The sequence below is a fragment of the Eublepharis macularius genome, chromosome 9 (genome assembly GCF_028583425.1).
Source record: "Eublepharis macularius isolate TG4126 chromosome 9, MPM_Emac_v1.0, whole genome shotgun sequence".
Lineage (NCBI taxonomy): Eukaryota > Metazoa > Chordata > Lepidosauria > Squamata > Eublepharidae > Eublepharis > Eublepharis macularius.
In genome coordinates, this window is record NC_072798.1 from 11,843,754 (window position 1) to 11,860,116 (window position 16,363).

The 16,363-nt window shown below is 43.8% G+C and overlaps 1 protein-coding gene across 3 annotated transcripts in view; it reads left to right on the plus strand.

The window, feature by feature from the left end:
• CELF2 (CUGBP Elav-like family member 2) overlaps positions 1 to 16,363 on the plus strand; it is a 705,040-nt gene that overhangs the window by 524,180 nt on the left and 164,497 nt on the right. For all 3 annotated transcript variants that reach the window (XM_054987889.1, XM_054987890.1, XM_054987891.1), the window contains exon 4: positions 6,566 to 6,648. In XM_054987889.1, the coding sequence (XP_054843864.1) occupies positions 6,566 to 6,648 (83 nt within the window). The remainder of the gene's footprint in view (positions 1 to 6,565; positions 6,649 to 16,363) is intronic.

Here is a 16,363-nt window from a genome sequence, read left to right on the forward strand (position 1 = left end):
GCCTGGTGCAGAGTGTGTTTTCCATCCCCAAACTGCCTGAGGTTTTTCTACATCAGGGACGAGAGGAAGGGTTATAAGGTGTGTTTTCCATTATGGCATCTCCCTTCCTACAAATTAAGCCCAATAAATGAAATCCAAGCTTGCTTTAGAAGTCATATATCTAGAACGGTGTTCTTCCCTAGTGCGCTCCTAAATTAAATGTCCCAAAGACTAGTCTCTGTGGCTCACATGTTGAAAAGGCTTTTCTTTTTATATCTTAATTGCTTTTTTACAAATTGAAAATGGAGATCCACTGGGGGGGAAGGAGAGGAAGCCAGTGTCGGCGCTGGCTCTCAGTCTTGCCACGTGCCCTAGTCTGTAGCTGGCGTTCAACACACAGCTTGCAGGGAGGTTGCATCAAGGATTCTCCTTGCAGCTGATCCTCACCAATTGTGTTCTGCTAATGTCTTTATGCACCGACAGCTGTGCGGCTCAAGTTTCCCCATAAATATCAACCCCACTCATATATGGTGCATGCATAAATTGTGGGGGGCGGAGCGGGTGGAAGGTGCATCGTACATTAAAAACACCTGAATCCTGACCCAGTTTTGACTTAAACTTGGTCACATTTATAGGAAGCCTACGCCCTCACTTAGGATTCATAGCTTGTATGTAGCCGGCGTTTGCTGTGCTTGCAAATGTGGCTCCAAAAGGGAGCTTCATTCACTGCAAGAAGGTGAAGAAGAGAGGGAGGGAGCACGTCACACACGCACGAAACTTCACTCAGCTACCCTTCCAGGGCCTTCTACTCCTTGATCTGTCAACCCCTTAGAATTCAAAGGCAGCTTTTAAAGGAATTTTCAATTCACTACATGATGACTGTGTTGATGTCTTGAATGTGAATGTATCTTGAATTGAATTCGTCTACTAGGATTCCTCTTTTTTTCTCTCTTTCTTTTGGCTAAAAGAATGCGGTGCTCATTCATCGGATAATCATTATCGCCGGTTTTGAGGAGTTTATTTTATTAGGCTAGAAGCTAAAAGTAGATTCCGTACACTTTCTTTTGAAAATTGTCAGTTGCCTTTGAAGATTCACCCCGATAAGATCTTGTTACTCCGATCTCCGTGTTGTCAATGCCAGAAGCAAGTTTATTCACAACTTAGGAGAGCCCCCAAACTAACTTTGCTGGATGGAAAATGACAGATGTGGAAAGATTAGATAGCAAATTTTGCAGCTGCTGATATTTTTAACTTCCCTGAAGCTGGTTGGGTTTTTCTAAAATTAAAAACTTGTCACAACTAAATCTGCCAGGCTACACTGCTAACGTCCAACCGTTGCTGAGGCCTAGTTCAGACAGTCATATATACCACTTGGTGAGTGTACACCTGGGGCCAGAGGCAGTGGCGGGATTTTACGGGCCTTTGTGCACGAGTCATTTATAGGCAGCTTCTTCGTCCTAGCTCCTTTAATCTCCAAAATGACAGCCACCTCCCTGCCCGCCAACTGTGGTTTCCTTCCTTCTAAAATTGTGGATTCACTTAAGAGTTAACCAACTTCAGGGTAGGGCCTGGTGTTCTGGAATTACAGCTTATCTCCATACTACGGGGATCAGTTCCCCTGGAAGAAATGGCAGCTTTGGAGGGCAGAGTCTATGGCAGCACAAACCTGCTGGACTCCCTGCCTTCCCCAGACTCTGCCCTCCCCAGGCACCATTTCCAAATCTCCAGTTATTTCCCAAGCCAGAGGTGGCAAACATAGCTACGCTGGAGGGAATGGAGCATGGTTTACAAGAAGAAGAAACATTTTATCTCATATATGGTGGACTTGCAATAAAGGTAAGAAGTTCTGGAAGCAAATTCGTTAAGAAGATTTTGAAGATCAATATACAAATGAAACCAGAGGTGTTTTTGCTGGGTTAAATGGACAAACAACTGGGAAGTACACATGGTATATTGTTTCGGTACATGCTAACAGCAGCAAGATTTCTGTATGATCAGAAATGGAAAACATCAACATTGCCTACAGTGGATGAATAGCTGGAGAAAATGCTGTGCTTGCTAAACTAACATCTTTAATTAGAGAAAAGACTGTGGATAAATATTTAACCTCTTACTGACTTTTTACTTGAAACAGAACGAGAAGAATTAATGATATGCGCTTTTGAAGATAAGGAAGAAAAGAGAGTTAAGTGTTAAATTTAGTTTAGAATAAGTATCAGCTTTTGATGGCTTCAAATGGAACATTGGTATATATTCCTACTAATTAGTTTTTCCTTCTCTTTCTTTCCCTTTTATTCTTTTTTTTCCTGTTCCTTTTTCTGATTTGTAGACTTCTATTTAGTTATTTTTCTTTCGTTTTCTCTTTCAACTGTATGTTTTATAATTATGTGGACATTTTTCAATAAAAAGTTATTATCCAAGAAGCGTGGTTTACTTGCCTGTTTTAGGGTCAGTGTAAGTATGATACTAGAGATGCAAACATATGCCCTTGGGACAGCTACGTAGTCACTGCCCTGCAATCCTTTGCTGAATGGGTGGGATTTTAAAAAATCTAGTAAGAAGTAAATCAGTTGAACCTCTGTAGTGTCAGTCAACTACTGGGCAATGTACAATATGGCAAAAAAAAAATTCTACCTTTTCTGTGAATCCAAAGGCACGTTTAAAAAAAAAAACCTAGGCAGGAAGGAATCCTAAATGAATTTATAGTTCATTTAGAAACTATGGGGTATTAAAATTTGATGTATTGTCGAAGGCTTTCACGGCCGGAGAACGATGGTTGTTGTGGGTTTTCCGGGCTGTATTGCCGTGGTCTTGGCCAAGACCACGGCAATACAGCCCGGAAAACCCACAACAACCATATTAAAATTTGGTTTTCTAGAGACTTTTGTGGGGTGCAGGGGAATGTGAGAGTTTATTTATTTCTCCTGGAGGAGCAATGGGGGGGCTATTTTGGCATCTGAAAAGGCACCGGGGGGAATAAGACCTCATGTGGCTGCGGCGCTCTGCATATGCTCTGGATTGCAGCCTGGCAGCAATTTTAAAAGAACTACAAATCCTTCTAAAATGGCATCAGGGCCGCAGGATGGACCCATGGCTGCTATCACTTGTTGTTTGGCCCACAAAAGTGGTGTTACCTGAGATCGTTCATTCGTACATGCCAGGTAGACTGCCAGTAAAAAACATATTTGTGTAAATCAACTGGAAATGGTGGAAAGAAGGGTGTGCTGCAGAGCTAAATATCACTAGGGGTGTCAACGGAATTCAGTATTTAGGCACTTGCCCAGGGCCCCCAGTTCAGTATGGACTCATTTCCAACTCCTAGCCCTGATGTTCCAGCTTTCTGTCAACGTCCACTTGCTATCTTGCCCAAGATCCCCTGCAAATCAGGCGTCATCACTGAAAGGTTCTTTGTAGAAATTCTGTCATGAAATGCTGCTAATCATCTGCAATGTCAGCCATTGGAAATCCATGAATATTTAAGGAATTTCTGTGTGTGTGTGTGTGTGTGTGTGTGTGTGTAGTATACATGAATTAAACCCTGCCCTCAAGTCATAGCTGACTTATGGTGGTCCCTGGTGGGGTTTTCAAGGCAAGAGACTAACAGAAGTGGTTAGCTATTGCCTGCTCCTGCAAACTTGGTCTTCATTGGAGGCCTCCTATCTAATTATTAACCAAGGCTGATCCTGCTTAGTTTCTGAGATCTGACGGGATCTGTCCTGCCTGGGCTATCCAGGTCAGGGTGTAGTATACTCTGATGCTAGTTTCAAGTGGGTAGCTGTGTTGGTCTGCAGTAGAAGAGCAAGATTTGAGTCCAGTAGCAACTTAAAGACTGACAGGATTTCCAGGGTAGGAGCTTTCAAGAGTCAGAGCTCCCTTCGTCGGATACAAGTAGGAATGGATATCCCTGAGCCCCTATATCCCAGTCAGAAGGTGGGAGTGGTGTCAGGACCACACTTCTTGGCCCTGATCCAGGCCTGCATACATTCTTAAACCACTGGCCTATGAAGTCCTGCGGGGCTCAGTTTTATCCCCCACACTATTGAATATCTATATCAAGCCACTGGGAGAGACCATCTGGAGGTTTGAGCTGTGGTGTTACCGATACGTGGGTGCTACTCAGCCTTTGCTTTCTTTTCCATCTAATTACAAGGATGCTGTTGATGTTCCGATGCTTGAAGTCAGTAATGGGCTGGATGAGGGTGAACAAGTTATGAGTCGGTTGCAATTTGCGAGCACTTTATCATTATGTCATTGTTGCTGTTAATCATTTTGCAAAGTCAAATGGTATACGCTGTTGAGTGTTCTCCCAGTACTAGTCATGTTTATAAACACCCACCTAACTTGCCATCTACTCCATCCCCTCTTCTAAGCCTAGACTTGGGGTCTGTTTTACAAGAATAATAAATCTAGATTTGCCACAGAATGTTGACTCCAGAGAGCACTGCCTAGTCCTGGCTGTTTGACAGATATTCCTGTGTGACACACACTTTTTCAAATCCATTTGCCATGCCTCACACTTTATATTTAGAAGTTTTTAGAAAATTAAGTATCTAAAATCTATGGATGAGGGCTGAAAATGCAGTTGGCATCCAGCCCTTTACAGCAGATAACAGACTTATACTAGAGATGGGCACGAACCAAAATATGAACCAAAATTAAGCACGAATCAGGCCAGTTCGTGGTTCGCAAACCACGGTTCGTCAGATCCCATTTCTGACGAACCACCATGAACTTTTAAGCTGGTTCCTTTGGTTCATTTTTTGGTTCATCACTGCAGACAGCCTGGTGCCAATCAATCAGTTTCCTAGGCAACAGGGGATGGACTTCCTACAGACCTTCTGCTGACCCGGAAGTGAACTTCTGCTGGCCAGGAAGTGACCTTCTGCTGACCCAGAAGTGGTGGTTTTCTGACCTGGAATTGACATTTTCAAGAACCAAACAAGCCGGTTCGCAAACCAGGGGCAGGTTCGTGTAAGTTAATGATTCATGAAATTTGACGAACCACAAACCACATGGTTCGGGTTTTTTATGGTTCATGCCCATCTCTAACTTATACTAGTCAGATGATGGGTCCATTGACCCAGTTTTACTAGACTCAGGATTTTTTAAAACAAGTATACTTGGGATTCAGTTGCGGACCCTTACACATTTTTGGCATGCTACCAGTATCTTTTTTTTAAAGTTTATATCCATGAGGTAAATGTACAAATAAATGTAGAACCTTTACAACTTACTGGTATACTACCAGTGTTATAAGTATGGCATAAAATGTTTGCAGTTGTACACCTGAGGTAAATGTACAAATGAACACAGAAATAGATCATTTCCTAGGATCTGGTTAAATATTTACTTGATCATTCAGAAGAAATATTCCTCTCAGAAAAAAATGGAGGGCGGGGAGTCACATCAGGTGTACCTTCTAGTTGAAATTCACCTTTTATCTTGAATTGAAAAGATTGGTATTGGTGAGCAAGAGGGAGAGAAGTGAGATGGAAGGAGAAAAATCAAACCTCCATCTAGAAAGTGCAATACTTGGCTGATTTAATGATCCTTTCCTGATGCCGATAATGATTCTTAAAGGGCTGAAATAATTGCCAAATGGTCTCTCCTGTCAACTGTGAAAATTTAAGGGTGAGTCGCCTTGCATTTGATAGTGAAAGGCCTCCCTCTGGATGGCTACTTGAGGACGCTGCTGCCGGCGCACGCATTGAAATGCGAGCGCTCGGCTCATTTGTAAGGAGGAGAACGCTTCTCTGTGTATTACAGCTACAAAAACATGCTTTCGCTGTTTGCATTAGAAAGACAGCACGGGTAGCCATTGTTACGGTGAAGGCTTCATGGATAATTATAGGAGAAATATGCCACTTATACCAACATAGTCAGCTCTGTGGCAGGGGCAGCGCAGCAGCTGAGCTATACAATATTAGCTGTCTTGTGAGGGTGTGTTCACATGGTATGAGGGGAAAAACAAATTCCCTGCTCACTAGACCCTTTATTTCTTTATCTCCCCCCCCCCTCTCATTCCTGCCCAGCATTTTCCAGGCAAGGGTTTTATCCTGCAGGTCGCGTCACTCCTAAAGATTAAATGGCAGCCTAGAACTCGCGCTTGTCTCTCTAGACAAGGTTGCAAAGGGCGTTTGTGGGCCTCCCTGTCCTGATGCACAAGTGGAGTGGTTTGGTGTGTGTTTGTGTGATAATTTCTGCCGTTCAAATCTGCCCTACCAAACCTTTTGAGTTGCAGCTGCCTGCTAAAAAGATACCCTGCTGTTTACATTGCGCTGCCAATTGAACTTTTGGTTAACTTAATTTCCAAGCAGTTACAGTTTGCAGGAGCTGTAGGTGTGCGGCATGGATACGATACGTGTGGGTGATTTTAATCTCTTTTATTTCCTCCTCATTTTAAACAATAAAGCATCCCTCTTGTTTGCGCTACCCATGTCGGCTCATTATAATTCACTTTTTTTTTCCAGTCATCATATAATAGCGTTACTCAGTCGTCTCTCCTCCCCGCCCCCTTTTTTCTTTTTCTATTGTAGAGAAAACCATTCCCCGTAATTTCTGAAAGCTTTTCAATTTCTCTCTGTAGGTTGTTGTTTCGTAACATTTTATACAAGAAAAGCAGCACTTGAGGCACAGAATGCCCTCCACAATATTAAAACTTTACCTGGGGTGAGTACATTTACGTTTATTTTTCCCCCCTCTGTAATCATTTCGTAGCTTGAAGGAGAAAAAAAAACACCAAAACAGCGACTCTGTTTGCAGAAGGAGCTAGTTATAAGCTCTTAATGCCCTGAATGGCTTTGGTCTTTTCAGGGAAGGTTAATGACCTGATAGGTCTACTTACACTAACTCTGGCAACGGAATGGCCCAGTGATCTTGTTAGCAAGGTTGATAATGGCTCTTACTATCGCCTGTGAACTTGCTCCCAGATGGGAAACGACAAAGGATTTCACTGTTTTTAAAACCAAGACAAAATCCCAGGGCTCCTTGAGAAGAGAATGCTTGGTTTGACTATGTGAGATTAAAAATGAAATCAATGGGCTTAAATGGGGCTTTGTACAGAATTGTACTGAAAGTCTGTTCTTAACATAAAACAATCTTCTCTGAGCAGATTCTAGAAGGTGTGCTATTGTCTTGCCTCATATCTATCTTAGTGTGTCACTAAGATAATAATAATAATACATTGCAGAAGTTTCATCTGGGCCGATTCCAGATGACTAACCTTAAGTCGCTTCATGCCGCCCTCTTCCGGATCGCGACGGGGAAAATGCGAAATATCGCGTTTCCTCGTGCGAGTTTTGCGCGTCGTCGCGCAAAACTCGCGCGAGGAAACGTAATATTTCGCATTTTTCCCGTTGCGATCCGGAAGAGGGCGGCATGAAGCGACTTAAGGTTAGTCATCTGGAATCGGCCCTGGTCTCATGGCTGGGCTGGCCTGGGAGGGTTTGAGATGGCTCTAATGATTCCCCCTGTTACCTAGCTCTTTCCTAGGGTCGCCAGCATCTAGGTGGTGTCGGGAGATCTTCCGGAATTACAACTGATCTTCAGGGCACAGAGGACAGTTTTAGATGGATAACTGTGTTAGTCTGCAGTAGAACAGCAGGATTTGAGTCCAGTAGCACCATAGAGACAAACAAAATGTTCCCAGTGTAAGCTTTTGAGAGTCAGAGCTCCTTTCCTTGGACACCCTTCCAAATCCTGCTCTCCCGACCACAGAGATCAGTTCCCCTGGAGAAAATGACTGCTTTGGAGAGTGGACTGTATGGCATTAGACCTTTCTGAGGTTCATCCCCTCCATAAACTCCACTTTCTCCAGGCTCCATCCCCCAAGTCTCCAGGAATTTCCCAACATAGAGCTGGCAAACCTATTCCTTCCCACTAACAAGAAGCTCTGACTAGCTTCTGTGGTATCTTTTCTTTACAACATCTCTTCCAAACACTGGGGATAATTGATGTTATAATATAGTCAGAGGTGGTATCACAAGGTGGTTCCAATAAAGGATTCTTTCATATCTGATTGACAATAACATTAACACTATTCCCACCTTCTACAGTAGCATGACAGGTCACAGGGTGGGGTGAAGGTGTGCTTACAGACCGACATGGCTGCCTTCCTTTGAGCCCTTGAAAAATCTCTGGAAATGAAACATAGGCCATTTTCACACTCCTGTAACCTTCGGATAATCGCACAAATCTCACAGCACAACAGCGTCTTCATAGCATGATTTCCCATCATGATCCCGTAACCATTTAATGGTGTGATTTCTGACATCATCGCACCATTGGACAGGATCATGATGGGAAATTGCGCTATGAAGACACTGCCATGCTGTGAGTTTTGTGCGATTTTCCAGGGGATTTTCAGGATTTCCAGAGGGCCAGGAAACAGATGTTGTGAAATATCACTACCTGAGACCCCTGAAAGCCACTTCGAGTCAGAGTAGACAATACTGACCTTGATGGGCTGATGGGCTGATAAAGATAAGGCATTTTATTCATTTGTGTTCAAGCCTCACCAGATTAACGAGGATATTAGCAGTTTCTAAAATAGATACTCATTTTATCACAGAAACTGAAGGTAAGCCATGTCAAACCAGTGCCATGTGAATACTTCTTTATTAGCACCAACTTAAAATAACATAAAAGGAGTGTGGACGCCCAAGCTTTTGACTTCTCCAGAACTCTTCCTCAGGCTAGATGTTAAACAAAAAGAAGGGGAGGGAGATAATTCCGGCCAGGACTTTAAGGCCTGTTATAAGCATTCTATGTAGAGCTCACAGCAAGTTTACAAAGATAACACGGGGCCAAACAGAGCACACCTGGGATCTTCTTGGAAGAGGGCACGAAAATGGTAGGCTTCAATGGAAAATCAAATATGTCTCTAACACCAAATGGAACATACTAGTCTCTTAAAAGAATGAGAACAGAGGGCAGTCATTCCATTGGTAGTCATACAGTTAACACTGGAGAATTGCCTACTGGAGATTAATGTTAGTTAAAAATGCACATGGTAATGAGTTAGTGGAAACCAAATGGAGTAATATTATTTATTTATTTTACTTAAAATATTTTGGTGCTATCTTTCTACCCAGTTCAGGGTCCCCAAGGCAGGCTTACTCAAGACCACCTGTTGAGCTCATGGCAGGAGTGGGATTTGAACCAGCAGAGTGCTGATTCACATCCCAACCACTTACCCAAGGCCACCTGCAGAGCTCATGGCAGAGTCAACCCAGCAGAGTGCTGATTCACAGTCTAACCACTAGCATCTGGTTTTGATAGTTTTTTGGTCTTGGATTATATAGTGATTTGTATTTTGATTACTTTTAAAACAGCTTTTCATTTTTTTTAATGAGCTAGAAATATTTTTAATGAATGAATGCAAAGAAATAAGAAGCATGCAAAGGTGGTGGGACTATTTTTCATTGTCATTCATTGTCCAAAGTGGACAATGAGACCATACCATGGTGACTGTGTGCCTGATTTGCCTACAAAAGGCCCCAGGTTCTATCCTGACCATCTCTAGTTAATGAAAAATGCTCCAGAGGTTGGCAAGGAATGATCCTGGAAAACAGCTGCCAGTCATAGGAGACGGTCCTTGGCTAACCGAGCCAGTAGTATGACTCAAAATGCATCTTTATGCCATGATATAAGTAAGAGCAAGCAATTTCTGTAACAGAGGCAAGATTCTGAGCAAGATTTAAAAGTGTATTATTTTGCTACTTTTTATCTTGTCACTACTGTAGACCACCTGGTCCTCGGCTTGCATTTCCTTTCCCTAATGTTCTTATTCTGCTGTCCATGGTACTGAACTTGACATTGTTAAAATCATACCTCTCTAGCTTCTCCTCTTGTCATGTGACTCTCATATCACATGGCTTCCTGTCACTCTGTGGGTTATATGTCTTGATTTAGGACAATAGGTCCTTCCAGACATCAGCAAAAATGGCTCATAACCCAGCAGATGGGGCTCCGCAACTCACCAGAGGGTTCTAACCCAAGGGCTGAAGAGCCTTAGAGCCTCATAGTATAGTTCAAACAGCCCAGTTCCATGTTGCATCCTCTCTTCAACTTGTTCTGTTGAAGTCTGCAGAAAGAATCTAATTGGGTTTTGCCTTGGGAGTGGGTCAGCCCTTCAGTGCCAGGTCACAGGGTAAATTGGGGCTACCAGCAATACAAGCACATGTTCTTACTCTGTTTACAAACTAGAGTAGGTGCTTTTCTCTCTGTGTGTCTCTCTGCAAAGTTGCATGAAGAATGCAGAGAGGCCGTACATGTTTCTGACATCTGTCCCCAACTGCTGTGGGTAGTCGGGCTTTGAGGGAAATATGTGTGGGGTTCTTTATCAGAAGATACCTTCTGTCCCACATCTGCAGGACCTTCTGTGTGTTCTTGGAAATGGCTCTCTGTGTCCTCGGCTGTTTTCTTCTCATCCTTCCAGTTAAGGGCCTGAAGCTGACAGAACATCAGGACTAGAAAGGCCTTTTAGCCCAATTTGTTTTGCCGCCATGCTCTTTCTGTTGCACTATCCATTTCAAATGAAGTCGGATTCCGCAGCTCTGCTTTTATGTTTGGCTCAGCCAATAAATTCTCCTCCTTAGCAGAGACACACATACATTGACATACTATCCCTTCCTTTGGAGTTTCAGCCTTTTTAGTGGACACGAAAGAAAACAGTACTAGGCATGAATGATTAATGCAGCCTCTTGGAAGGAAGTATTGCTCGGATGCCTTGCTGTTTGATTACAAGCCTTGGAATTAGTCAACATTTCCATAATTCTAAACCAATATACACCTGTTTTCCCACTGCGATGTGAAGGCACAACTTAATTTAACAGAAACCCTGCTGTGCTAAGTCTCTCATTAAACACTGAGCTGGTTCTGTAATTTAAAGTTGCAGCACCACTGTTTTAAAGAAATTGTCTTTGTGTGTGTGAGTGTGTTGCAGAATTAATAAGTTAATAATTTTGGTACACTTTGCCCAGAAACACCTATGAAGAGCCTACCCCAGAAGAACCAGCAAGAATGGGGTTCCCTCAGAAGCAGGCATATGGCATGCAGATAGCCTCTGGATTGGGGCCCACATTTACAAAAGGATGTTGTGTGGGGTTTGTATATCCAAATTCCCAGGATGGATCTGTGATGATGGGTGCCTGATCAGGATTAGGATGTTATATGTTTTACCTCCAGCAGGTGTCCCCATTCTTTTAAAGCCTGTGGGCATTTGGGGAATTTTGAGAACAGAGAGTGGGCACCACCACAAAATGGCTGCCATGGTGATTGGGGCCAATTGCAGAACAATGAGTGGCTGAAAGCCAAGCATCATCACAGAATGGAGGCAGCGGTTTCTGAATTTGCATTTCTGAAGCTCCTCCTATGCAGTGCAGTGGAGGAAATTCGTGACTGACTTTGGGGGACTTAGGCAGGAAAGCAAATGGCTATCAGGAAATCTGTCAGTGGAAGCCAGTTTGGTGTAATGGTTAAGAGCACGGGATTCTAATCTGGAGAACTGGGTTTGATTCCCCACTCCTCCACTTGAAGCCTCCAGGTGACCTTGGGTCAGTCACAGCTTCTCGGAGCTCTCTCAACCCCACCCACCTCACTGGGTGTTTGTTGTTAGGATAACAATGACATACTTTGTAAACTGTTTTGAGTGGGCATTAGGTTGTCCTGAAGGGCAGTATATAAATCAAATGTTGTCGCGTCAGTGTTGTTGCTGTTGTTATTGTTATTGTACTGTGGTCGTATGGGTGCCAGGCTTACAGTGGTGGTTAAGACATGGACAAAGTGCCTGGTTGGCCTCTCTGCTGCTGCCTCTGGTCTGTTTGTTTTACATTCTGGCAACCTCCCTGCCCTACTTGCATGATACTGGTGTGTAGGATGTATTACGGTCAGGGCTTTTTTTCAGCAGGAACGCGGTGGAACAGAGTTCCGGCACCTCTTGAAAATGGTCACATGGCCAGTGGCCCCACCCCCTGATCTCCAGACAGAGGGGAGTTGAGATTGCCCTCTGCACTGCTGTCTGGAGATCAGAGGGCGGGGCCACCGGTCATGTGACCATTTTCGTTGAGGGCAATTTAAACTTTAAAAAAAAAACCTCTTGTTCCAGCTGACCCAAAGTGATGTCATTGTGCAGTCCTGAGTTCCACCACTGAGTTCCACCACCTCTTTCCCCAGAAATAAAGCCCTGATTATGTTTGAACCATCTCATACTTCATTTTTAGATTGTGGTTTTAACTTTTGTATTGGAGCTATGAAATTGTGTATTTTATCTTTTATGGTGTATTATTGTTTTCATATATTGTGTTACTGTATAGTAACCCAACCTGAGCCCACTTGCGGGGAGGGCAGGCAAGAAATCAAATAAAATTTAATTAATTAATATTGGGGATCACTTCCCTAACATATACTCTACCCTACTAGCTAGAGTGTCAGACTAGGACTGAGATTGGAGACATCTGGTTTCAAATATCTTCCAACCCATGAAGTTCACTGGGTAAATTAAATTCACTTAGTCTGTTGCAACTGACCCTGCCACACAGGATATTGGGAGATGGGGACGATAATCATGTAAGCCTCTTGGAGGAAAAAGAGGATAAAAATCATAATACATGATAGAAAAAGCTAATAGATGGGTGGCTCTGTTAACTTTGACTGTAGGGTCGCCTCTTTCCAAGGAGATATGTGACCTGAATCCAAGGAAACATTGCCCCCTAGAGCGATTGGGCCAGTCACATAAATGTCAAGTTCCTTTGTTTATCTGACTCGGAACTGCCAACCTCTTCACTGGGTGCTTGTAGAACGGAATCAAGTTTTATGAACATACACCACAGAAATCTGGAGGAAATTCTTGCCACACATGTGCACCTGTTCTGTTGAAACAGGGCTGACATTGCTCTATCGATGGGGAGGGGGTTCCTCACATGTTTACCCCACATCTCAGTTTGTGCCATCAAACCAGCGTACAGTCCAGTTTGCAGTGGCTCAGCAAACATCAGACAAAATACGGGATCTGTTTCAATGGCAATTTATGGCAATTATGATAAAACATTGGTAGTTCTGCATCTTGCTAAAACAGCAGCCATCTGTTTTAGCAAGGTTTAACACAGGTTTCCCCGCATCCTAGCAAATGTTCTTCTGAAAAGGGCCTTCTGTCTGAAAGCCAAGAGCCGCATGGATCTGATGTTCCATCTGACAGGGCCAAGAAAGCCCTCAGTTCTGTGTTTGCAACTCCAAAAGCACAGCTTCTTCTGTATTATCTCCCCCCTCCCCTTTCTGTATGAACTGCCATTAAATCTTTAGAAAATTCCTGGCTATTTGGTGAATAGAGAATGACAACGTTCTACATTGGCACACGCATTCTGTCTGTTTTGCTTTGGTGTTTTAGGAACCAATCTTGTAGCTAACGCTGAAAGATATGATGTGAATTGTCCAGAGTTTTCACGCATGCTTTTATTTCCAACAGTAGGTTTTTGGCATTTATTTTCATCCAGTTCCATGTGTAAGAGGTATTACGATGCCTGTTACAGCAGCTGTTTTTATTTTTCTTGTGGTTCGCATGAATTAAGTATGACATATTGTAATCTATTTTTTGTTGTAATAGGCTTATCCCAATATCTGAGATGATCATTATTCTTAGGAACTGTCAGGGTTGCATTTATAGTAAGGGAATAGTTCGTAGCTGATGGTACGGCTTTTGATTAGATTGAAGTTGTAGTTGTAGTCGTAGTTGTAGTTATAGTCAGGGCTTTTTTTCTGGAAAAAGAGGTGGTGGAACTCAGTGGGTTGCCCTCGGAGAAAATGGTCACATGGCTGGTGGTCCCGCCCCCTGATCTCCAGACAGAGGGGAGTTTAGATTGCCCTTCGCACCAGCGGCACAGAGGGCAATCTAAGATCCCCTCTGTCTGGAGATCAGGGGGTGGGGCCACCAGCCATGTGACCATTTTCAAGAGGTTCCGGAACTCTGTTCCACCATGTTCCAGCTGAAAAAAAGCCCTGGCTGTAGTCGTAGTGCTGCCTGGAGCTAGCCGCTTTGTACCTACCACTCCCATCTGAAATCATTACATTTGTGGTCTAGTTGTTCCTGGGTTCAGTTCCAAATTTTGACCTTTAAAGCTCTTCATGCTTAGGACTCGCATATTTAAAGGACGGCCTTTCCTGATACGAAATCATGCAGCAACTTTGGTTATTTCAACAGCTCTTTCTCTGTATTCCATCCTCTAGGCATGTCACTGCTCTATCTAGGGCTTTCACAGCTGTGGCTTTTCTTTAGTCTTCCCAAAAATGTCAAGAAGGCAGCCACCATCTTGTCATTTAGAACAGCGACTGTGCAGTCCTAAGCAAAGTTATACCCCTCTAAGTCCATTGAATTCAGAGCCAAGCTACAAGTGATGCCTTACACGGGTTGGACACTTGTCAGCTTCCCTCAAGTTTTGATGGGAGATGTAGGCGTCCTGGTTTTACAGCTTGGCTCTCCATTACAGCTGCAAGACCAGGATGCCTACATTTCCCATCAAAACTTGAGGGAAGCTGACAAGTGTCCAACCTGTGTACAGCGTCACTTGTAGCTTGGCTCTATGTGGACTCTTGTTTCGGATTGCACTGCCAGAGAGCAACTCTAAGAAGCTCTTTCCAAAACTCCCATTTTATTCAATGGGATTTACTACGAGGGAAAAGCAGCCTAATAATACACAATGCAGTTCTAAAACCATTGAAATGAACAGTCATAAAAGTGCATAACTCAGTTTAGGATTGCACAGTGAGACCAGATTGGTTAGGAGTATAAGTATGGCTGAAATGAATCTTTAGATTCTGTTCTGGAGGGTTTTTTGTTTGTTTTTATGTTGTCTACTATGAACTGCTTTGTTTTAATCGGGTCATTTCATAGAAAAAGAGCTGGAGGAACTCATTACCATAGCTCATTACCATAGCTCATTAGCATATGCCACACCCCTTGACATCACCGGAAGTGTGTCATTAGCATAGCTGATTTGCATATGCCACACCCCCTGACATCACCTATCCTGCCTGTTTTGGACCCAGTCCTGGCCATTCAAGACTGAAATTGGGCCCAAAATGGCAAAAAGGGGGCGAAAAGGGGCCTGAAAAAGGGGGCAAAAAGGGCCTGAAATGGTCAGGATTGGGCCGCTGCTGAGTGGAAGAGTGATCCATCACCTGTTAGAGGCCTGATCTGGGCCGTTTCAGCCCCAATCCAGGCCAAAATGGGCCCAAAATGGCCGAGAGTCAGGTGAGCGGGGTCACCTGACATGTGACCTCTTTGGGGAACTGCCGAACTGCGTTCCTATGCATTCCCCCTCGAAATGATCCCTGGTTTTAATCATTGCTTTTCAGTATTGTTGTGAACCATGTTGGTCCCTACTGGGAAGCGAAGTGTGGTGAAATGGCATTTCAGCCCCAGGTGTCAGCATTAAAAAAAATAATTACAGCCTTGCAGAATAAATGTTGAATTTGCATTCTGCATACGCTTAAGAGGCTCAGAGGTAGGCAAAACGTTGGCAGGTCTTTCTACCTAGCTTTCAGAGTGACTTTCTAGCCTGAAGCCAATTCATAGGTCGAGGTGTTGAGTCAACATAATAAAGAACTTTTCTCTGAGGAGTTGGGACTTGCGTGTCAACAGTCAGGTCCCATGGAACTTTCTGGAACCTAACTAATAATTTCCCAGCAGATAGGACAGGAAGGATCTGAGAGGTTTTGAGTGAAGAACTGTGTTGAGAATTCACAGGGGATGAGTTTAAACCTAGGGAGCAAGAAGTCCCATGCTGTACATGATAGGCCTGATAGTAAGGTCACAGGTCATGCTGAGCAGGAACTGACCGTGAGCTGGAGACTAGGAATTTCCTCTAACAGTAGGGAGCTGTCATATCCTGGCTAAAGCTCAAGCGGATTTTGCAGGAGATGTTGACTCAGCAAATGTTAGAACTCAGCTGAGGAGTTGTTTAAGGCACTGATAACCCCATCCTTCCATTTAACCCAGGTTAGATCCTCGGTCTTTCCAAGATCAAGAGAGTTGTGCTTTCCTCCTGAGTGAGATTGGAATGTGGGAGGTCTTGAGCCACCAGGTGTGCGCTCTTCCTCCCGAGTCAAACTGTGGCTCCAGCCGTCCACCTTCTTGAGGTCATCAGAGACAATCTAGGGGGAGAGGGGTCACTGGAGGTGGATGGGTCCTCTTGAGAGATTCCTGATTGGCTTGTTCCACAGGATCTTGAATGAGAGCCTGCTGTTGGAGGAAGGCAGAAGACCTACCCCTTGAACTTCTAGGGTCACAGAAGCCTCGGTCAAAGTGAGGACTATGGCGGGCTCCTCTTCCCTTGAGGATTCTTTCTCTCCTTCTCCTTTTTACCATGTTGAGGCTGAGCCAGGACAGGTC